Consider the following 23,340-nt stretch of genomic DNA (forward strand, 5'->3'; position numbering starts at 1 on the left):
TGGGCATGGTGGCACGTGCCTGTAGTCCCAGCTACTTGGAGGCTGAAGCAGGAGAATTGCTTGAACCCAGGAGGCAGAGGCTGCAGTGAGCCAAGATCCCACCACTGCACTCCAGCCTAGTGCCTGGCGACAGAGCGAGGCTCTGTCTCAAAAAAAACCACACACACACACACACACACACACACACACACACGAAATTAGCTGGGTGTGGTGGCCCATGCCTGTAGTCCCGGTTACTTGGGAGGCTGAGGCATGAGAATGGCTTGAACCTGGCAGGTGAAGGTTGCAGTGAGTCTTGGCCCTCCAAAGTGCTGGGACTACAGGCATAAACCACCTCACCTGGCTTTTGAGATGGAATCTCCCTCTGTCACCAGGCTCAAGTGCCGTGGCAAGATCTCAGCACTGCAACCTCCACCTCCTGGGTTCAAGCCATTCTCGTGTCTCAGCCTCCCAAGTAGCTAGAACTACAGGCATAGGCCACCACACCCGGGTAATTTTTGTGTTTTTTATGGAGATGGGGTTTCACCATGTTGGCCAGGGTGGTCGGAAAGCTTTCTTCTTTCCTCCTGGCAGACAACTGGGCAAACTTCTGTAGCATTTTACTTTAAAAAAAAAATTACTGAGATTATTCCCATAGCATACTATTCACTCTTTTAAAAGTGTCTTTTAGCTGGGTGCAGTGGCTCACGCCTGTAATCCCAGTACTTTGGGAGGCCGAGATGGGTGTTGAAAACTACCCTGGCCAACATGGCGAAACCCCATCTCTACTGAAAATACAAAATGTTAGCTGGGAATGGTGGAGGGCGCCTGTAATTCCAACTACTCAGGAGGCTGAGGCAGGAGAATCACTTGGACTTGGGAGGCAGAGGTTGCAGTCAGCTGAGGTCACACCACTGCACTCCAGCCTGGGCAGCAAGAGTGAAACTCCATCTCAAAAAATACATAAATAGTCTTCTAGTATCTTCATAAAGTTGTGCAACTATCACTACTATATAATTCCAGATCCTTTTACAATTTAAAACAGGAATTTTGTAGAGATTTTTAAATATGTAACACATTCACAGGATTCAAAAACTTATAAAGGATTAAAAAAAAAATTTAATAGTTTTAAAGTATTAAAAAACAGCCAGTTGGTCGGGTGCGGTGGCTCATGCCTGTAATTCCAGCAATTTGGGAGACTGGGGTAGGTGGGTAGATTGCTTGAACCCAACAGTTTGAGACCAGCCTGGGTAACATAGTGATAACCCATGTCTACAAAAAATTACCAAACTAGCCAAGTATGGTGGTTCATGCCTGCGGTCCCAGCTACTTGGAGGGCTGAGGTGGGAGGATCACTTGAGCCCGGGAGGTCGAGGCTTCAGTGAACCATGATTACACCACTGCACTCAAGTCTGGGTGACAGAGTAAGACCCTATGTCAGAAAAAAAAAAAAAAATCTCCCCGCAAAAAACAAAAAAAAAGATAACCAGTGTATGGTCTCCCTCCCACCCTCACCCCATGGGCCTGATTCACATTTCAGTATTTTTCTCCAAGACCATTTATTTATGCATATACAAACAAATTCAAATTTATATTTTTGACTCACACCATAATCCAAGTACTTTGGGAGGCCAAGAGGCTTGAGGCCAGGAGTTTGAGATCAACCTGGGCAGTATAGTGAGACCCCTGCCTCTCTATTAAAAAAAAAAAAATTAGGCCAGGCACTGTGGCTCAAGCCTGTAATCCCAGCACTTTGGGAGGCCGAGGTGGGTGGATCACGAGGTCGAGAGATCGAGACCATCCTGGTCAACATGGTGAAACCCCGTCTCTACTAAAAATACAAAAAATTAGCTGGGCATGGTGGCTCGTGCCTGTAATCCCAGCTGCTCAGGAGGCTGAGGCAGGAGAATTGCCTGAACCCAGGAGGCGGAGGTTGCAGTGAGCCGAGATCGCATCATTGCACTCCAGCCTGGGTAACAAGAGCGAAACTCCGTCTCAAAAAAAAAAAAAAAAAAAAAAATTAAAAAACAAAAGACAAGAAAGCTGTATGCTTTGTGCTTTTGGAGTTTTGCCAATCTGAGAAGTGAAGAACAAGTCTTTTTTTTTTTTTTCTTTTTGAGATAGAGTCTTACTCTGTCGTCCAGGCTGGAGTGCAGTGGCATGATCTTAGCTCATTGCAACCTCTGCCTCCCAGGTTCCAGTGGTTTTCCTGCCTCAGTCTCCGACTAGCTGGGATTACAGGCATGTGCCACCATGCCTGGCTAATTTTTGTATTTTCAGTAGAGACAGGGGTTTACCATATTGGCTAGGCTGGTCTTGAACTCCTGACCTCAGGTGATCCACCTGCCTCAACCCTCCCAAAGTGCTGGGATTACAGGCGTGAGCCACCTCGCCCAGTCATGGAAAGTAACAAGTCTTAATTTGAGTTATTATTATAAATGAAGTTGGACATTTTCCATGTGCTTAGGAACGCTTTGAATTTCCCTTTCTGTAAACTATCTGCTTATATCCGGTTGCCGTTTTTCCATTGAGTCGTTGGTCTTTATTGAACTATTTAATGAAAGCCCTTTATCTATTATGGAAAATAGACCTTTATTAGCGATCCAGGTTACACGAATTTTTCCAGTCCTTTTGTTTCTGTCTTTTGACTTTTTTTGTCATGCAGGAAAAAACATGTTATGGGGTCAAATATGTTAATCTTGTTCTGCGTCTTCTCCATCTTGAGCAATAGCTATAAATGCTAGCCCCACAGAAGCTACAAAAAAGTTTGCTGATTCTTTGCTCTAGAAATGTTGTTTGTTTGTTTGTTTGAGACAGTCTCACTCTGTGACCCAGGCTCCAGTGGCTCGATCTCAGCTTGCTGCAACCTCTGCCTCCTGGGTTCAAGCAATTCTCCTGCCTTAGCTTCCTGAGTAGGTGGGATTACAGGCACGCACCACCACCCCTGGCTAATTTTTTTGTATTTTTAGTAGAGACGGGGTTTCACTATGTTGACCAGGATGGTCTCGATCTCTTGACCTCGTGATCCACCCGCCTCAGCCTCCCAAAGTGCTGGGATTATAGGTGTGAGCCACCGCGCCCGGCCTATTCCAACATTATTAAATGACAAATCTGTCTTTGCCCAGGGACTGAGATGCCACAATTTATCATATACTAAATTCCTGTATATATTTGGATCCATATCTGACTTTCTCCTCTGTTCTGTCTGTCCATCTGTATCTGCACATAGCAGTAATACAAAGTTGTAATCATTGAGAGGTTAAAATGAGCTTTGGGCCCAGCGCAGTGGCTCACACCTATAATCTCAGCACCTGGGGAGGCTGAGGCGGATCTCAAGACCAGCCTGGCCAACATGGTGAAACCCCATCTCTACTAAAACTACAAAAATTATCTGGCATGGTGATGTGCACCTGTAATCCCAGGTATTCAGGAGGCTGAGGCAGGAGAATCACATGAACCCAGGAGGTGGAGGTTGCAGTGAACCGAGATCATGCCATCGCACTCCAGCCTGAGCAACAAGAGCAAAACTCTCTCTAAATAAAATAAAATAAGTGTTGACTTATGGTCGGGACATTCACTACTCATGGCTCTTGTTTTTAAGGGATTTCCTGGCTTTTTTGGTTTGCTTATATCTTCAGCTCAACTTTGAAATCATCTTGTCCTGTTAAAAGCACACACTCATAGAAAATACTTTTGTGGCTGGGTGCGGTGGCTCATGCCTGTAATCCTAGCACTTTGGGAGGCCTAGGTGGGAGGATCCCTGAGGTCGGGAGTTTGAGACTGGCCTGGCCAACATGGTGAAATACTGTCGCTATTAAAAATATAAAAATTAGCCAGGCATGGTAGCATGTGCCTATAATCCCAGCTACCTAGGAGGCTGAGGCAGGAGAATCACTGGAACCCGGGAGGAGGCGGCTGCAGTGAGCCAAGATCACTCCTGGGCATCAGAGAGAGGCTCCATCCTCCCCACCAAAAAAAATACTTTTGGTATATTTTATTGAGATCACATTAAATGTGTACATTGACTAAGGGAGAAATAGTATCACTGTGTTGCTGAACCTTCCTATCTGGGAACATGGTATGCATTTCCATTTGTTCACACTACTTTTGCTTAAGGGCCTTTCTTTAACTCCCCCAACAGAATTAATACCTCCCTGCTCTGTGCCTCCATCACACCTTGTATACTCTTACCTGTGAACCCACCTACTGATCATGCACATCAAGGTCATGCTGCAGCTGTTGTGTGACCTCTGTCCCCCATGCTTACTTGGGAGAGTCATTCTTGTTCCTTTCTTTATTTTTTAATTTATTATTATTTTTTATTTTTTTTAAAGATGGGGTTTCACCATGATGGCCATGCTGGTCTTGAACTCCTGATCTCAGGTGATCCACCCACCTCAGCCTCCCAAAGTGCTAGGATTACAGGCGTGAGCTACCGTGCCCCACCATTCTTGTTCCTTTCTTTACCCAAAGCCTGGCCACAATCCACACTCAGTAAATGTTTGCTAAATGAATAACAAAAGAAAAAAAAATCTCCCCAAGCCTTGCTGGTCATCCATCCATAGCCTGGTTTCTACAGCCCCTGCCTACAAGATCCAGCCCTATAGGGTTCTGTGAGCCCCTCCCTGTTGGTGCGGAGACAAGAACTAGAAATAAAAGACATAGACACAGAGATAGAGAATAGAGAATTTGGGCCCGGGGGGTCCACTGCCAACCAAAGCACAGAGACCTGCAGCGGCACTGAGTGCCTGGACACTCTGAGTTTTATTGAGTACAAAGCAGTGGGCAGGGAAGGTAGGGTGAGGTAATGGTGGTCAGCGTTAGGATCAGGTAAATCACGTGTCTTGAAGATAGGGGGCCCAATACTTTAAAGTAGCCGAGGCGAGGAGAAAACCTAATGCATCAGCGCTCTTCGCATATTTGTCAGAAATGTCAAGGACACCAAGATTATGTTACTATTACTAATTCTTATTTTTTAAGAAAAAGAGAAACCAGGTACAGATGCAGGCCATGAGAGTAGACATGGACGTGACCACTGAAGCGCAGCATCACGTAGGGACAGTCAAACCCCCGACGTCTGCAGGGTTTCCTGACAGCTGTCAGGCCTACCGCAAGAGCTTGGAGAAGCGGAGTTTTCTCCTAACTTCCCCAGGAAGGAGATGTCTCGGTCATTTTGGACGTCTCTTTCCCTAGCTGGCTGAACGGTGGGCGCTTTCCCGGTGCTGGTGCTGCCGCACAGCCGAGGCGCCCTCCAGCAGCCCTTATGTGGGCGGGACAGAGGGCTTAGAGCATCTTGCCTTAGGATCACTTTGTTCACAATGTCACCTCAGTTCCATGCTTCATAACTCGATAATCATTAGGAAAATAAAGGTTATATTGAGTATACATTTTTATGATTATAAGTAACTGTAAGATTATATATGATTATATAAAGGAATAACTATGTGCCTACATTTCTAATTCTTTTCTAAATCGGTATTTATATGGGAACAGACTGAAGCTTCAGACCCTTGCCCCGGCACTTGCGGGGTTTCCCCCCTACACCTGCCCACCGTGGCCCCCTCTGACCCTCTCCACTGACCCACTGTCTCCTTCACCCACAGCTCTGGAATGCCCTGCCTACAGCAGCTACACCAGCTGCCTTCCCTCCTGCTCACCTTCCTGCTGGGACCTGGATGGCCAGTGTGAGGGCGCCAGAGTCCCCTCTGCCTGTGCGGAGGGGTGCATTTGTCAGCCTGGCTATGTCCTGAATGAGGACAAGTGTGTCCCCAGAAGTCAGTGCAGCTGCAAGGATGCCCATGGTGGCTCGATCCCTGTGAGTAGGGATGGGAAATGGGAGGACTAGAGGCAACGCACCTGGAAGGTGGTGCTCTGTCCTTTTCCCCGCCTCTCTCACCCTGGGACACCCATGACTTGACAGCTGGCCTTGGGGTGCGAAGGCTGCTGTGGGTGGCACATTGATCTCCTGCCGGGTCTGGGCTGATGGCGCATGGCTTGGGTGGATCTGAGGAATCCAAACAAGCAGCACATGGCATGGTATAGTGGAAGGACTATGGCCTCATTTTAGGCTGACCTAAGATCGAATCCTGATGGTGCCACTGATGAGTCAGATGACCTCTATTATCTCAGTGTCCTCACCTGTAAAATGGGTTTGTAGTGTCTCTTTCACAACATATGTAAGACACCAAGCATAGTGGGTTTTTGTTTTTGTTTGTTTGAGGCAGAGTCTCCCTCTGTGACCCAGGCTGGAGTGCAGTGGCATGATCTCTGCTCACTGCAACCTCTCTCTCCCAGGTTCAAGCGATTCTTCTGCCTCAGTCTCCTGTGTAGCTGAGATGACAGGCAAGCACCACCAAGCCTGGCTAATTTTTGTATTTTTAGTAGAGACAGGGTTTCCCCATGTTGGCCAGGCTGGTCTTGAACTCCTGACCTCAAGTGATCTGCCCGATTTGGCCTCCCAAAGTCCTGGGATTATAGGCGTGAGCCACCACACTTGCCCCGCACAGTGTCTTTTGGGTGTCCACTTGGCATTGTGCCTGCCTCTGGCCAGCATCAGTTAAGCCATTCATATGGTGGACTAGGCTGCTGGGGTAAGAGGAAGGAGAACCAGCCCTTCTCTCCTCACTTGCTCTTTTTGTTGAGACAGAGTCTTGCTCTGTCACCCAGTCTGGAGTGCAGTGGCGTCATCTTGGCTCACTGCAACCTCCACCTCCTGGGTTCAAGCAGTGCTCCTGCCTCAGCCTCCTGAGTAGCTGGAATTATAGGCATGTGCCACCACGCCCAGCTAATTTTTGTATTTTTAGTAGAGACAGGGTTCACCATGTTGTCCAAGCTGGTTTCGAACTTCTGACCTCAGGTGATCCATCCATCTTGGCTTCCCAAAGTGCTGGGATTACAGGCGTGAGCCACCACACCTGGCCCCTTTCTTACGCTCTTTCTCTTCTGGTGACTTCTACAGCCGAACAAGAGCTGGGTCTCCAGTGGTTGCACAGAGAAGTGTGTTTGCACAGGAGGAGCCATGCAGTGCAGGGACTTCCGATGCCCCTCTGGATCCCACTGCCAGCTCAGTTCTGACAACATCAACAGCAACTGTGTCTCAGACAGTAAGGGGAGCGACCAGGGCGGGTGGAGAGGGGAGCACCTGGGGCTAGGGCAGAGCTGGGGGAAGAGGCAGGGCGGGAAGGGGCTTAGCCGGAACCCGCGCACACGCAGGGGTTGGGGCAGGCGACTGAATCAGGAGGTCTGGTCTCCAATCTGGCTTTTGCCAACTCTGTGGCCATGTGCCAGGTCCTGATCCCCTCTAGGACCCTGCACCTGTAGGGCAAAAAGAGGGGACTGGTCATGGAGATCCTCCAAGGTTTTTGTTTACTTGTTTGGTTGGGTTTTTTTGGTTTTTTGTTTGTTTGTTTGTTTGAGCGAAGTCTCACTCTGTCGCCAGGCTGGAGTGCAGTGGCATGATCTTGACTCACTGCAAATTTCGACCCTCTGGTTCAAGCAATTCCCCTGCCTCAGACTCCCAAGTAGCTGGGATTACAGGCACTCACCCCCATGCCCAGCTAATTTTTTATTTTTAGTAGACATGGGGTTTCACCATGTTGGCCAGGATGGTCTCGATCTCTTGACCACTGAGCTGGGGGAAGAGGCAGGGCGGGAAGGGGTTTAGCCGGAACCCGCGCACAGGCAGGGGTTGGGGCGGGCAACTGAATCAGGAGCTCTGGTCTCCAATCTGGCTTTTGTCAACTCTGTGGCCATGTGCCAGGTCCTGATCCCCTCTGGGACCCTGCCGGCCTTGACCTCCCAAAGTGCTGGGATTCCAGGCGTGAGCCACTGTGCCTGGCTGCTTGTTTGTTTTTTGAGACTGGGTAGGTCTTGCTCTGCTGTCCATGCTGGAGTGCACTGGCACCATCATATAGCTCGCTGTAACCTCAAATCCCTTGAATCAAGTGACCCTCACATCTCAGCCTCCCAAGTAGCTGGAACTGCAGGCATGCACCACCACACCCAGCCAATTTTTCTATTTTTTTTTTTTTAGAGATGGGGTCTTGCTATGTTGCCCAGGATGGACTTGAACCCATCTCAAGTGTTCCTCCTGCCTCAGCCTCCCAAAGTGTTGGGATTACAGGCATGAGCCACTGTGCCCGGCCTCTCTAAGGTTTTTAATCAGGCCAGGAGAGGGAGCAAGTTGAAGATCAAGGATCCGGGGAGGCTGGGCATGGTGGTTCATGCCTGTAATCCCAGTACTTGGAAGGGCGAGGTGGAAGGGTCACCTCAGTGCAGGAGTTCAGCGCCAGCCTGGCCAACATAGAAAGACCCTGTCTCTACAAAACATTTTAAAATATTAAAAAATTAGCCAGGTGTAGTGGCTGGTGACTATAGTCCCAGCTACTCAGGAGACTGAAGCAGGAGAATTGCCTGAGCTCAGGAGTTTGAGGCTGCAGTGAGCTATGATTGTACCACTGCACTCCGGCCTGGGAGACAGAGTAAGACCCTGTCCGGGAAAAAAAAAAAAAAAATCGGCTTTTAATTGAGTGTCACTAGGTATTGGGGGGGGGGAAGAAAAAAAAGCTCAGGCACCAGGCACGGTAGTTTATGCCTGTAATCCCAGCACTTTGGAGGCCAAGCTGGGAGGATTTCTTGAGGCCAGGAGTTCAAGACCAGCCTGGGCAACATAGTGTGACTCCCATCTCTAAAAAAAAGGAAAATTAGCTAGGGGTGGTGGTGTTCTCCTGAAGTTCCAGTTATTCAGGAGGCTGAGGCAGGAGGATTGCTTGAGCCCAGGAGTTAGAGGCTGCAGTGAGCTGTGATTATGCCACTGCACTTCAGTCTGAGTGACAGAAAGAGACCCTGTCTCAAAAAAAGAAAAAAGCAAATAAAAAAGAGAAAAGAAAGGATCCAGGGAGCCTAAGAGGATGGCCACAGGGGACGTCACCATGGGGGAGTGACTTTGGGGACCATTACACCTGGGCAGGGTTCCTTCTCACTGTTTTGTTTGTTTTTTTTGGGTTTTTTTTGAGATGAAGGCTCCCTCTATCACCCAGGCTGAAGGGCAGTAGCGTGATCTTGGCACTCACTGCAACCTCTGCCTCCTAGGTTCAAGCAATTCTCCTGTCTCAGCCTCCCAAGTAGCTGGAATTACAGGCACACACCACCATACCTGGTTAGTTTTTGTATTTTTAGTAGAGATGAGATTTCTCCACGTTGGCCAGGCTGTTCTCGAACTCCTGACCTCAGGTGATCCACCCATCTCTGCCTCCCAAAGTCCCGGGCTTACAGGCCTGAGCCACCACACCCAGCCCCTTCTCACTGTTTGACTTCTTTCTTGGCAGAGTCTGAACAATGCTCAATCTACGGGGACCCCCGTTACTTCACGTTTGACGGCTTCAACTACCACTTCCGGGGCCGCATGACCTATGTCCTGATCAAGACTGTGGACATGCTGCCTGACGGGGTGGAGGCCCTGCTTGTGGAGGGACGCAACAAGATGTCTCCACCCGGGAGCTCCATCTTCTTGCACGAGGTGATTACCACCGTCTATGGCTATAAAGTGCAGTTCCAAGCTGGTCTGGAGCTTGTGGTAAGTGCTGGGCCTGGGCCTGGTGGGTGTGGGGAGGCAGCTGGACCAGGTAGGCCGCCTGGAGAAGGAGAAGTCAGGGGTCCCTGTTCCCTGGGACATTGGTGGCAGGGGCAGGTGGGTTGTAAAATGGGAGTCAGCAGGACGCAGTGGTCACGCCTGTAATCTCAGCCGCTCAGGAGGCTAACACAGGAGGATCACTTGAGCCCAGAAGTTGAAGACCAGCCTGGGCAACATGGCAAGATCCTACATCTCTGCAAAAAATTTAAAATGAGCTGGGTATGGGGGTACACCCCTGTAGTCCCAGCTATTGGACAGTCTGAGGCTGGAGGATTGCTTAAGCCCAGGAGTTTGAGGCTGCAGTGAGCCAAGATCTTGCTACTGCACTTTAGCCTGGGTGACAGAGAGAAACGGTCTCAAAACCAAAAACAAATCCAACAGCAAGCTCGCTGCATGTGGGGAGGCAGTCGAGGCTGGCAAGAGACAAGAGGAAGAGAGGAGGTGGAGGAGGGCAGAGCGTGAGGTGTGAAGGTCAATCCCAGGCTGAAGGATCAATGGCATTCCCCACACCAATGTGGTTTTATTTTGTTTTGTTTGGTTTTGTTTTGTTGAGACAGAGTCTTACTCTGTGACCCAGGCTGGAGTGCAGTGGCAGGCACCATCTCAGCTCACTGCAACCTCCACCCCCTAGATTCAAATGATTCTCCTGCCTCAGCCTCTCGAGTAGCTGGGATTACAGGCGCGCGCCATCACACCTGGTTAATTTTTGTATTTTTAGTAGAGACCAGGTTTCCCCATGTTGGTCAGGCCGATCTCGAACTCCTGGCCTCAAGTGATCCACTCGTCTCGGCCTCCCAAAGTGTTGGGATTACAGGTGTGAGCCACTGTGCGCAGCCTCACTGCACCAATTTTTTGCAAGGAAGGACTTGGGCTGGGAAGAGGGCGGACCTCACAGAGGCTTCTGCCACGTGGAATAGCAAAGCCCCCACTTGGGTATCTCATTCCCCTGTCGTCACGGAGATGGAGACGTATGGACGTGCCTGGGAAAAGCAAAGCCCAGGCAGGAAAGGTGCCAGGTCAGGCAGATTCAGCCCTCCCTGCAGCTGCTGTCTTCCCTCTTTAGGTCAACAACCAGAAGATGGCCGTCCCCTACAGGCCGGATGAGCACCTGCATGTCACCCTGCGGGGCCAACGACTCTACCTGGTCACCGACTTTGAGCTGGTCGTCAGCTTCGGTGGAAGGAAAAATGCAGGTAGCGGAAACAGGGAAAAGAAGAGCAGGAAGGGCCATTTCTGAGAAGGGGTAGGGAAAATCCTGTCTAAGACAGACAAATCCTGGGGAGAGGACTTCCGCCCGGATGTGGTCCTGGCTCCAGAGGAGGACCAGGAGGAGGCGGAGTGAGGCCGGTTGGAGAGCAGAGGGCAGAGCCTCGGTTGGGTGCTGTGGCACCAGCCTGTAATCCCAGCACTCTGGGAAACTGAGACACGAGGATCGCTTAAGGCCAGAAGCTCGAGACCAGCCTGGAGAACATAGTGAGACCCCCGTCTCAACAAAAAAAATTTTTTAAGGCCGGGTGTATGGCTCACACCTGCAATCCCAGCATTTTGGGAGGCCTAGGCAGGCAGATCACCTAAGGTCAGGAGTTCGAGACCAGCCTAACCAACATGGGGAAACCCCATCTCTACTAAAAATACAAAAATTAGCTGGCTGTGGTGGCGAGCGCCTCTAATCCCAGCTACTTGGGAGACTGAGGCAGAAGACTCAATTGAACCCAGGAGGTGGAAGTTGCAGTGAGCTGAGATGGTACTATTGCACTCCAGCCTGGCAACAGGAGCAACTCTGTCTCAAAAAAAAAAAAAAAAAAAAAAATTAAAATTAGCCAGGTGTGATGGTGTGTGCCTGTAATCCCAGCATCTGGAACTGGAGAGGCAGAGACGGGCGGATCGCGTGAGCCAGGCATTCGGGACCAGTCTGGCAACATAGGAAGACCCTGTCTCTACAAAAAATAAAACTAAAAAATTAGCTGGGTGTGGTGGTGCATACCTGTAGTCCCAGCTTCTGGAGAGGCCAAGGAGAAAGGATTACTTGAGCCCAAGATTTGGAGGCTGCAGTGAGCCATGATCGTGTCACTGTACTCCAGCCTGGGCACCAGAGCAAGACCCCGCTTTAAAAAAAAACAAAAAAAAGTGAGGGCCGGGCTTGGTGGCTCATGTCTGTAATCCCTGAACTTTGGGAGCCCAAGGTAGGCGGATCACTTCAGGTCAGGAGTTCTAGACCAGTCTGGGCAACAGGGTGAAACACTATCTCTACTAAAAATACAAAATTAGCCGGGCATGGTGGCATGTGCCTGTAGTCCCAGTGACTCAGAGGCTGAGGCACGAGAATCACTTGAATCTGGGAGGTGGAGGTTGCAGTGAGCTAAGATTGTGCCACTGCACTCCAGCCTGGGCCACAGAGTGCGACTGTGTCTCAAAAAAAAAAAAAAAAAAAAAAAGAGTGAGGAGTCTCACTTCTGGGGGCCCCTTCCTCCCACAGTGATCTCCCTACCCAGCATCTACAGGGGACTCGTGCGTGGCCTATGTGGAAACTACGATGGAAACCGCAGGAATGAGATGCTGCTGCCCAGCGGCGCCCTGACCCAGAACCTCAACACCTTCGGCAACAGCTGGGAGGTGAAGACGGAGGACGCCCTCCTCCGGTTCCCCAGGTGCGTGGCCTGGAAGGGACGAGGCCGGGGATGAACAACCCTGCGCCCAGTGGCTGCTGGCCCTCCTGTCCTCTGCAGAGGATGAAACTCCAGGGAGAGGGTACAGAGAGACCTGGGTCCTCCCGATTCTGTCATTCCCTCTCACCCGACTGTGGGGGCACCACTCAGTGGAAATCCCAGTCTGTGCCCCGACCCTACCCTCAGCCTGCCTTCCCAGTTCTTCTTTTTCTAAAAATCTTTTTTCGAGCCAGGGTCTTGCTCTGTCACCTAGGCTGGAGTGCAGTGGTGTGATCCCAGCTCACGGCAACCTCTGCCTCCCAGTTTCAAGTGATTCTGCTGCCTCAGCCTCCCGAGTATCTGGGACTACAGGTGCCCACCACCATGCCCGGCTAATTTTTAGATTTTTAGTAGAGATGGGGTTTCACCATGTTGGGCAGACTGGTCTCCAACTCCTGACCTCAAGGGATCCACCCACCTCAGCTTTGGCCTCCCAAAGTGCTGAGATGCCAGGTTTGAGCCCCAGTTGTTCTTCTTTCTTTTTTAGAAAAAATCTTTTTTAGAGACAAGGTCTTCCTCTCTTGCCCAAGCTGGAGTGCAGTGGCGTGACCTCGGCTCGCTGCAGCCTCTGTCTCCCGGGCCAAAGTCATCCTGCTGCCTCAGCCTCCCGAGTAGCTGGGATTACAGGCAGACACCACCACGCCCAGCTAAGCGGTTCCTCTTCCCTCACGTCACCGTCATTGTGGCCTCACCTGACCCCGTGGCTGTCTCTGCTGCAGGGCTGTACCATCGGAGGAGGAGGGTCGAGGGGCGGAACTGGGCCTCCATGTGTCTGAATGTAGCCCGGAGCAGCTGGCGAGCAACGGCACCCAGGCCTGTAGGGTGCTGGCGGACCCCCAAGGCCCCTTTGCTGCCTGTCACCAGACGGTGGCCCCAGAGCCCTTCCAGGAGTGAGTCATGGGCCCAGGACTTGCGGGAAGGGTCCAGGTGCCTGCTCTGATCTTTCCCTCGGGCCTCCTGCCAGCTTCCTGACCCAAGCTCTGTCTGGTCCACTCCTCCGCTCTCCCTGTGGCCTCGTTTCCTTGTGACTCTCCCTGGACACTGACTGATGTCTTTCTGTTTGGGGTTCCAGGCTCTCTTTTGCAGGGGTGGGTCTCCTAGCCTCCCCAAACCTGACTGTGCCCTTTCTGTCCCCTCTCCACCCCAGGCACTGCGTGCTGGATCTGTGCTCTGCCCAGGACCCCAGAGAGCAAGAGGAGCTGCGTTGCCAGGTCCTCAGCGGGTACGCCATCCTCTGCCAGGAGGCGGGCGCTGCCCTGGCCAGCTGGCGGGACCACACCCTCTGCGGTGAGGCACTGCCCCTCCCCTCTGCCATCCACCTCTGCTGAACTCTCTTCCCACCATTGCCTCATCTCCAGCTCTTAGTACCATGTCCAAGTCAGTACAACCTGCAGCCTGACTCCTTCTCTGACCCCACCTGGGAGCCTCCCGACCCCATCCCCCATCCCGCTGTTTCCTGCCAGGGTCCACCTTTGCTTAGCCAGTTCCTTCAAATGCTCTAATGTTGCAGACAAAAAGGCCCTGGATAGGCTGGGCATGGTGGCTCATACCTGTAATCCCAGTGCTTTGGGAGGCCGAGGCTTGAGGATGGCCTGAGCCCAGGAGTTCGAGGCTACAGTTCGAGGCCATGACTGCACCACTGCACTCCTGGGCAGCAGAGCAACTGATCCTGTCTCAAAAAAAAAAAAAAAAAAAAAAAAAAAAGGCCAGGCACGGTGGCTCACACCTGTAATCCCAGCACTTAGGGAGGCTGAGATGGGCAAACCACGAGGTCAGGAGTTTGAGACCAGCCTTGCCAACATAGTGAAACCCACTCTCTACTAAAAATACAAAAAATTAGCTGGACATAGTGGCGAATGCCTGTAGTCCCAGCTACTCGAGGGACTGAGGCAGGAGAATTGCTTCAACCCAGGAGGTGGAGGTTGCAATGAGCCAAGATTGCACCACTGCAGTCCAGTCTGGGTGACAGAGTGAGACTCCGTTAAAAAAAAAAAAAAAAAAGAGAGAGAGGCCGGGCGCGGTGGCTCAAGCCTGTAATCCCAGCACTTTGGGAGGCCGAGGCGGGTGGATCACGAGGTCAAGAGATCGAGACCATCCTGGTCAACATGGTGAAACCCCGTCTCTACTAAAAATACAAAAAATTAGCTGGGCATGGTGGCACGTGCCTGTAATCCCAGCTACTCAGGAGGCTGAGGCAGGAGAATTGCCTGAACCCAGGAGGCGGAGGTTGCAGTGAGCCGAGATCGCGCCATTGCACTCCAGCCTGGGTAACAAGAGCGAAACTCCATCTCAAAAAAAAAAAAAGAGAGAGAGAAAGGAAAGAAAGAGAAAGAAAGAACAAGAAAAGGAAAGAAAGAGAAAGAAAAGAAGAAAAGACGAGACAGGCTGGGTGTGGTAGCTCACACCTGTAGTCCCACCACTTAGGGAAAGTGAGGCAGGAGCATGAGTTGAAGCCAAGGGTTTGAGACCAGGCTGGGCAACATAGTGAGACCCCATCTCTATAAAAATTTCAAACAAATTAGCTGGGTGTGGTGGTGCATGCCTGTAGCTCTAGTCACTGGGGAGGCTGAGGTAGGAGGATCACTGGAACTCAGGAGCTGGAGGCTGCAGTAAGCTGTGATCACACCACTGCACTCCAGCCTGGGCAACAGAGTGAGACTCCATCTCTAAACAAAAAAAAAAAAAAAAAAGGAAAAAAAAGACCCTAGATGAAGCCGTGACGTGTTCTGGCTTCCCGCCTGTAAGCAGCTCTGAGTTTTATTGGGTGATCTTGCCCCTGTTTGGCCTGCCCAGCCCCAGCTAGCTTCTGACCGTGACTCTCCCCCCAGCCATGGAGTGCCCAGCAGGTACCATGTATCAGAGCTGTATGACACCCTGCCCAGCATCCTGTGCCCACCTAATGGACTCTGGGGACTGCGAGGGCCCCTGCGTGGAAGGCTGCGCCAGCATCCCAGGCTACGCCTACAGCGGCACCCAGAGCCTCCCGCTGGCTGACTGTGGCTGCACCAGCAATGGCATCTACTACCAGGTCCGGGCTGGCAGCGGGAGGCCCCGGGGAGCAGAGGTGCCAAGGGGAGCCAGACCAGGGATGGATCCGGAGCATCTCCTCCTGGCCCTTCCCTTTTCTAGCTGGGCGACATCTTCGTGACTGAGGACTGCTCTCAGCGCTGCACCTGCACCAGCTCTCGGATCCTGCTTTGCGAACCCTTCAGCTGCAGAGAGGGGGAGATCTGCACTCTGGGGAACCACACCCGAGGCTGCTTCCCAGGTGAACCTGCACCCATGCTCGCTTCCAAGCTGCCCCACGCCCTGGGGTGTCCATGCACCAAGGATTGTCCCCTCTCTGTCCTTGGGACTCTTCCACATTGATTTCAGGATGTCTGTCCCTGCCTTTGTGGAGAGGGACAAAGGACAAAGATCTCCCGTTTCCTGAGTATCCATGAGCTACTGGATCTTTTCCTAGCCTTCCTTCCTGTTCCTTCTTCAGTCCTCACTTCAGTCCTGGTGGTTAGCACAGCACTCCTATTTTATATGTAACAAACATGGAGTGCAGCGAGGTTCAGCCGTGTCCTGCCGGGTGTAGGGGACTCATACCTGTAATCCTGGCATTTTGGGAGGTGAGGTGGGAGAATTGCTTTGAGCTCAGGAGTTCAAGATCAGCCCGGGCAACAGAGGGAAACATTGTCTCTACTAAAAATTAAAGAAAAAAAAAGCTGGGTGTGATGGTGCATACCTGTAGTCTCAACTACTTGGGAGGCTGAGGTGGGAAAATCGCCTGAGCCCAAGAGATTGAGGCTACAGTGAGCCATAATTGTGCCACTGCACTCCAGCCTGACGACAGAGTGAGATCCTGTCTCAAAAAAAAAAAGGAGAAGATGCCGGGCAAGGTGGCTTACACCTGTAATCCCAGTACTTTGGGAAGCTGAGGCAGGTGGATCACAAGGTCAGGAGTTCGAGACCAGCCTGACCAACATGGTGAACCCTGTCTCTACTAAAAATACAAAATTAGCCCGGCATGGTGGCACATGCCTGTAATTCCAGCTACTCAGCTACTTGAGAGGCTGAGACAGGAGAATTGTTTGAACCTGGGAGGTGGAGGTTGTGGTGAGCCAAGATCCCGCCATGGCACTCCAGCCTGGGCAACAAGAGTGAAACTGAAACTCCCTCACAAAAAAAAAAAAAGAAAGAGAATGAAGAGAAGGGAGAGGGGAGGAGAGGGAAGGAAGGAAGGGAAGGGAAGGGAGAGGAAAGGAGAGGAGGGGAGAAGGCCAGAGGAAGGGAGGGAGGGAGGGAGGGAGGGAGGGAGGAGTTTTGAAGGAAAGAAGTTTCCCCAAAACCCAGGGGTAGTGAGGCAGGGTTGGGAGCCAGGCTGGCTGGCTCCTGGCCAGTCTCTGGCAGCTGCTGCTTTCTCCCCTGGCGTCCGAGCCCCCAGTCAGTCCTCCCCTGAGCTGGGAGTGTCCTGTCGGGGCCCCTCCCACAACCCTCTCTGTCCTGCAGAAAGCCCTTGTCTGCAGAACCCCTGTCGGAATGACGGGAAATGTCGGGAGCAGGGAGCCACCTTCACCTGCAAGTGTGAAGTTGGTTACGGAGGAGACCTCTGTACAGAGCCTCGAGATGTGCCACCTCCCAGAAAACCAGGTGAGGGCATCATCCAACGCCCTGTACCCTCACAGCCTGTCAACCTGTCAGCCAGGCCGTCAGCCACCACAGAACGATTCTATGTGTATTATATTCACATATAGAATGATATCTATTATATGTTATAGATACTATATATTATTAAGTAGCTATATTAATATGTTATATATTATGTATCATAATTATATATTATATATTTTATAGATATAAATATGGATATATGTTATAAATATATCAATTTATAGATATAAGGGACAATATATTATTAATATATTGTTATATATTAATATATGTTTATATATTATATTATTATAGTAGAAATCATGTTATAATATAATCCCTAGAAATTAGCAGAACAAACATCCTCAAAAAACCAGTCCGGGCCAGGTGCAGTGGCCCTCGCCTGTAATCTCAGCATTCTGGGAGGCCAAGGTGGGCGGATCACCTGAGGTCAGGAGTTCAACAGAGCCTGATCAATATGGTAAAACCCCGTCTCTACTAAAAATACAAAATTTAGCTGGCTGTGGTGGTGCACACCTGTAATCCCAGCTACTCTGCAGGCTGAGACAGAAGAATCGCTTGAACCTGAGAGATGGAGATTGCAGTGAGCCGAGATTGTGCCACTGCGCTCCAGCCTAGGCGACCTAGTGAGACTCCATCTCCCCTCACCAAAAAAAAATCACAAAAATTAACTGGGTTCACACCCAGTCCCTATAGTCCCAACAACCTGGAAGGGAGGCTGAGGCGGGAGGATCGCTTGAGCCCAGGAGTTCAAGGCTGCAGAGGGTTATGATCACACCACTGCACTCCAGCCTGGGCAGCAGAGCCAGACCCTGTCTAAAAAGGCTTATGGGAAACAAAACATTGCAAGAGGTGGGGGTGGCACTAAGGCCTTGGAGTCCTTGGAGGTGAGAGCCTCCTGGAGGGAGAAGCGGACACACCTCTCTATTTAGAGAGAAGAGGTCCCTTTGGGTAGCAAGCGATGTCCAAAAGGGAGTGTCCTGAGTCCCTGCCCTTCCTGTCTCACATCCCCGAGTCTCTTCCCTGCACCCAGAAGCATCTAACCTGGTGGCCATCCTGTTGACGCTGCTGGTGCCTGTGGTGGTTGTAGTACCAGCCGTGACCAGAGAGTGCATTTCCAGAAGGAGGAGGAAGAGGTGAGATCTGGGAAGGGAAGAGGAAGGGCAGGTAGGACGTGCAAACGGGGGAGCAGCTGGGCCCTAAAGGGCTACTCGGGGACCCGTGTCTCTTCCCCAACTCCTTCTAGAGAGAAAACGCAGAGCCAGGAGGGAGACGGACTGGCCAGGCCGGTGGACGCAGGTGAGAACCAACCCCACAGCCTGGAACGCTGGGGCCTGGCGTCTCCTCTCCTCTCATACATGGTTGTCTTGCTTTCTCCTCAGATATTGCTCCAGACTGTATCTTTTAAATTGCTCAGTTTTGAATTGTCTTCAAACAAGAAGATTAAATAAATGTATGTATTTGTTTATTTGAGACAGGGTCTTGCTCTGTTGCTCAGGCTGGAGTGAAATGGTGCGATCAAAGGTCACTGCAGCCTCGACCTTCTGAACCTCCTGCCCCAGCATCCCGGCTAGCTGGGACTACAGATATACGTCACCATGAGAGCTAAACTTGATTTTTTTGTTTTTGTAGAGATGAATGGGGGTCTCACTGTGTTGCCCAGGCTGATCTCAAACTCTTGGCCTCCAGCAATCATCCCGCCTTGGCCTCCCAGAGTGCTGGGGTTTACAGGCATGAGCCACAGCATCTGGCCAAAATTATTTATTTTTGTTTTGATTTTTTGTTGAGATGGAGTTTGCTCTGCCACCCAGACTGGAATACAGTGGTGTGATCTCTGCTCACTGCAATCTCCGCCACCTGGGTTCAAGCAATTCTCCTGCCTCAGCCTCCCGAGTAGATGGGATTAGCCTCACCTAGCTAATTTTTGTATTTTTAGTAGAGACAGTGTTTTGCCATGTTGGCCAAACTGGCCTCAAACTCCTGACCTCAAGTGATCCGCCTGCCTTGGCCTCCCAAAGTGCTGGGATTATAGGCATGAGGCACCGTGCCCAGCCCAGAATTATTTATTTTTGAGATGTGAATGTCTACATGATCATGGTGGAGGAGGTTGGGTCTTGGAGGGAGGAAAACGAGGGAGAAAGTCACGTGGAGGGCTAGATGGGCTGGGTTCTGTGCAAAATGAGGGGAGAGGAGCCTAGGTTTGAGGTGAGGGTGTTGTCCTTAAGAGAAAGCCACATGGGGGTGGCCTGTTCAGTCCTGCTGACATCACTAGAGGAGACAGGAGGAGCAGGGAAGCAGAGGAATGGAGGGTGGGAAGCAGCCCCAGACCCTTGGCTTCTGATTTAGGAGAAGACTTCACCCCAGGAATCCGAGTTCTTAGAGAACGTGCCCTCTGGCTTTCCACCAAGGTGATCCTGAGAACTCGTACGTGTCAAGCGGAGGCTGAGGCTGGGGAATGTGGCTTTCTCCTTCTTTGCTTTTCCTTTCGTTTCTCTTTCTTTCTTCCATTCTTTCCTCCCTTCCTTCCTTAGTGTCTCCTCCTTTCTTTTTTCTTTCTCTCTTTTCTTTTCCTTCTTTTCTTTCCTTCTTCTTTTCAGGGTCTTGCTCCGTTGCCCAGGCTGGAGTGCAGTGGTACACTCATCGCCTGCGGCAGCCTTGACCCCCGGGCCTCCAGTGATCCTCGCACCTCAGCCTCCTGACTAGCTGGGACTACAGGCATGCACCACTACACCTGGCTAATTTTCAGATCTTTTTGGAAGAGAGGGGGTCTCTAGTACTATGTTGCCCAGGCTGGTCTTAAACTCCTGGGCTCAAAGAAATCATCCTGCTTCCACCTCCCAAAGCACTGGGAATGCACGGGAGCCACCCCGCCCAGCCCGATGCGGCCCTTCCTTCCTTCCTTTTCCCCTCTCTGCCTTCCTCCCTCCTTACCTCCCTCCCTTCCTTCCTTCCTTCCTTTTTTAGAGACAGGTGCTTCCTCTGTTACCCAGGCTGGAGTGCAGTGGTGCAATCATAGCTCACCCCCCAAGTCCCTCCCACACCTCCTCGTGGGCACAATATATGGGTGATGTATCGCCAGGGGAAGAGGGGACAGAGGACTCAAGAGCCCGAGGGACTCCAGAAGTGGGCTGTAGAGGTGGGAAACTGAGGATGAGACTCCCTGGGCCCAAGCTGTGATTTGGGATCCAGCACTGACCCAAACATGACAACAGGGGGCGTCTGAGGTGCAGGAAGCAGGTTGGGCGCAGTGATTCAAGCCTGAAATCCTGGCGCCTTGGGAGACTGAGACAGGAGGATTGCTTGCGGCCAGGACTTTGAGATCAGCCTGGGGAACATTATGAGACCCCTGTCTCTACAAAAAATAAAAAATCAGTGGGCATGGTGGTATGCGCTTGGAGGATTCCCAGGTTCTCAGGAGGCTGAGACAGGAGCTCGAACTCCTGGCCTCAAGCCTCAGCCTCTCAAGTAGCCAGGACTACAGGTGCACGTCACCCTTTGGCTGGGCACAGTGGCTCATGTCTATAATCCTAGCACTTTGGGAGGCCGAGTCAGGCAGATAACTTGAGGTCAGGAGTTTGAGACCAGCCTGACCAACATGGTGAAACCCCGTCTCTATAAAAATACAAAAATTAGCCAGTGTCACGGTGGCGACCTGTAATCCCAGCTGCTTGGGAGGCTGAGGCAGGAGAATCACTTGAACCCAGGAGGCAGAGGTTGTAGTCAGCTGAGATTGCACCACTGCACTCTAGCCTGGGTGACAGATTGAGACCCTATCTCAAAAAAAAAAAAAAAAAGCAAACAAACAAACAAAATGTGGCATTTTCCAAAAAAGCTAATCAACCTGTGACCCTCTGGGGAGGCCCCCACCCTCGGCATTCTTCCATTTCCCAAAAGGGGATAAGGGTTGCCATGGGAACTGAGGAGGTGAGGGGAGAGGGAGTCTGTGGTCTGGGTTGCTGAAGAATTCTTACCTCCATCGTAGTAGGAGTGACCCACTCACCCCAGCCTGAGGCCAAGGTGCAAATATCCTGCCCTCTCCCTCAGGGCTCCTGCCTCCCATGAGGCAGGTCCTTGCTTGGAAGATAGGGCTGGGACATCCAGCTTGGGCTCTAAGAAGGAAAGGACGGCCGAGTGCGGTGGCTCAAGCCTGTAATCCCAGCACTTTGGGAGGCCGAGGTGGGTGGATCACAAGGTCGAGAGATCGAGACCATCCTGGTCAACATGGTGAAACCCCGTCTCTACTAAAAATACAAAAAATCAGCTGGGCATGGTGGCGCGTGCCTGTAATCCCAGCTACTCAGGAGGCTGAGGCAGGAGAACTGCCTGAACCCAGGAGGCGGAGGTTGCGGTGAGCCGAGATCGCGCCATTGCACTCCAGCCTGGGTAACAAGAGTGAAACTCCGTCTCAAAAAAAAAAAAAAAAAAAAGAAGGAAAGGGCAGCTTGCTGGGCTCAGTGGTTCACACCTGTAATCCCAGCACTTTGGGAAGCCAAGGCAGACAGATCATTTGGGGGCAAGTTCGAGCCCAGCTTGGCCAACATGGTGAAACCCCGTCTCTACTAAAAATACAAAAATTAGCCGGGCATGGTGGTGCATGCCTGTAGTCTCAGCTACTCAGGAGGCTGAAGTGGGATCGTTTGAACCCGGGAGGCCAAGGTTGCATTGAGCAAAGATTGCGCCACTGCACTCCAGTCTGGGTGACAGAGCAAGACTTTTTTTTTTTTTTTTTTTTGAGACAGAGTTTCGCTCTTGTTACCCAGGCTGGAGTGCAATGGCGCGATCTCGGCTCACCACAACCTCCGCCTCCTGGGTTCAGGCAATTCTCCTGCCTCAGCCTCCTGAGTAGCTGGGATTACAGGCACACGCCACCATGCCCAGCTAATTTTTTGTATTTTTAGTAGAGACGGGGTTTCACCATGTTGACCAGGATGGTCTTGATCTCTCGACCTCGTGATTCACCCGCCTCGGCCTCCCAAAGTGCTGGGATTACAGGCTTGAGCCACCGCGCCCGGCAGAGCAAGACTTTTTTAAAAAAAAAGAAGAAAGAAAGGCAGGCTGCCAGCTGGACGCCAGGAGGATCGGTATGTAGGACCCCAAAGGGGATTTGGGTTTGAGGATGTCCAAACAGGGAGGATAGGCTGGGTGTGGTGGCTTATGCCTATAATCCCAGTGCTTTGGGAGGCTGAGGAGGGAGAATTGCTTGAGGTCAGGAGCTGGAGACCAGCCTGAGCAACATAGTGAGTCCCTTCTGTCTCTACAAAAATATAAAACATTCTTGGGTGCTTGAGGCAGGAGGATTGCTTAAGCTCAGGAGTTTTTTTTGTTTTTTTTTTTTTTTTTTGAGACAGAGTTTCACTCTCGTTACCCAGGCTGGAGTGCAATGGCACGATCTTGGCTCACTGCAACCTCTGCCTCCTGGGTTCAAGCAATTCTCCTGCCTCAGACTCCTGAGTAGCTGGGACTACAGGTGTGCGCCACCATGCCCAGCTAATTTTTGTATTTTTAGTAGAAACAGGGTTTCACCATGTTGACTAGGATGGTCTTGATCTCTTGACCTGGTGATCCACCTGCGTTGGCCTCCCAAAGTGCTGGGATTATAGGCGTGAGCCACTGCGCCCAGCCCCAGCCCAGGAGTTCTAAGCTGCAGTGAGCTATGATCGCACCACTGCACTCCAGCCTGGGCAAGAGAACAAGACCCTGTCTCTAAAAAAAAACAAACCAACCAACCAGGGAGAATTCTGAGTTCTAGAAATATGGTGTTTTTATTTTTTTATTTTTATTTTTGAAACAGAGTCTGGCTCTGTTGCCCAGGCTAGAGTGCAGTGGTGCAATCTCAGCTCACTGCAACCTCCGCCTCCTGGGTTCAAGTGATTCTCCTGCCTCAGCCTCCTGACTAGCTGGGATTTCAGGTGTGCGCCACCATGCCCGGCTAATTTTTTTTCTTTGCATTTTTAGTAGAGACAGGGTTTTACCATCTTGGTCAGGCTGGTCTCAAACCAGGTGATTCCCTCTGCCTTGGCCTCCCAAAGTGCTGGGATTACAGGCGTGAGCCACCAAGCCCGGCTTAGAAATGTATTATACTCTATGATCATCCTCTGGGATGACCAGCCCTTAGGGTCCCGCCTTCCTGGAAGGAAGCAAGACCCAGCCTGGGTAAGGAAAGGGCCCCAAGAAGGGAGAGTCCTGCCCAGCGAGACTCTCCCTTGCCCTAGCAGGGTGAGCACTCGCACTGGAGGGCTGGATGTGACAGGAAAGCTCAGGGCAGCCTGGAGCTGGGCTGGATCTCAGGGGGTTCCCGCAGCCCCCTGCCGTGACCTCTGCTCCCTGCACTGGGTCTTCACTCTTGGCCTCTCTGCAGTGCTCCTT

The 23,340-nt window shown here is 51.4% G+C and overlaps 1 protein-coding gene across 1 annotated transcript in view; it reads left to right on the top strand.

Annotated features, from left to right (window-relative positions):
* The window catches only part of ZAN (zonadhesin), a 63,729-nt gene extending 45,319 nt beyond the window's left edge, over window positions 1–18,410 (top strand). The window contains 14 exon segments of the mRNA XM_074390282.1: window positions 5,583–5,794; window positions 6,938–7,082; window positions 9,306–9,553; window positions 10,674–10,803; window positions 12,087–12,258; window positions 13,035–13,205; window positions 13,463–13,537; window positions 15,144–15,297; window positions 15,299–15,343; window positions 15,445–15,583; window positions 16,813–16,953; window positions 18,011–18,110; window positions 18,221–18,273; window positions 18,357–18,410. Of these exon segments, the coding sequence (XP_074246383.1) occupies window positions 5,583–5,794; window positions 6,938–7,082; window positions 9,306–9,553; window positions 10,674–10,803; window positions 12,087–12,258; window positions 13,035–13,205; window positions 13,463–13,537; window positions 15,144–15,297; window positions 15,299–15,343; window positions 15,445–15,583; window positions 16,813–16,953; window positions 18,011–18,110; window positions 18,221–18,273; window positions 18,357–18,382 (1,811 nt within the window). The 3' untranslated portion in view covers window positions 18,383–18,410.
* The last annotated feature ends 4,930 nt before the right edge of the window (window positions 18,411–23,340 follow it).

The sequence above is a fragment of the Saimiri boliviensis genome, chromosome 20 (genome assembly GCF_048565385.1).
Source record: "Saimiri boliviensis isolate mSaiBol1 chromosome 20, mSaiBol1.pri, whole genome shotgun sequence".
Taxonomy (NCBI): domain Eukaryota; kingdom Metazoa; phylum Chordata; class Mammalia; order Primates; family Cebidae; genus Saimiri; species Saimiri boliviensis.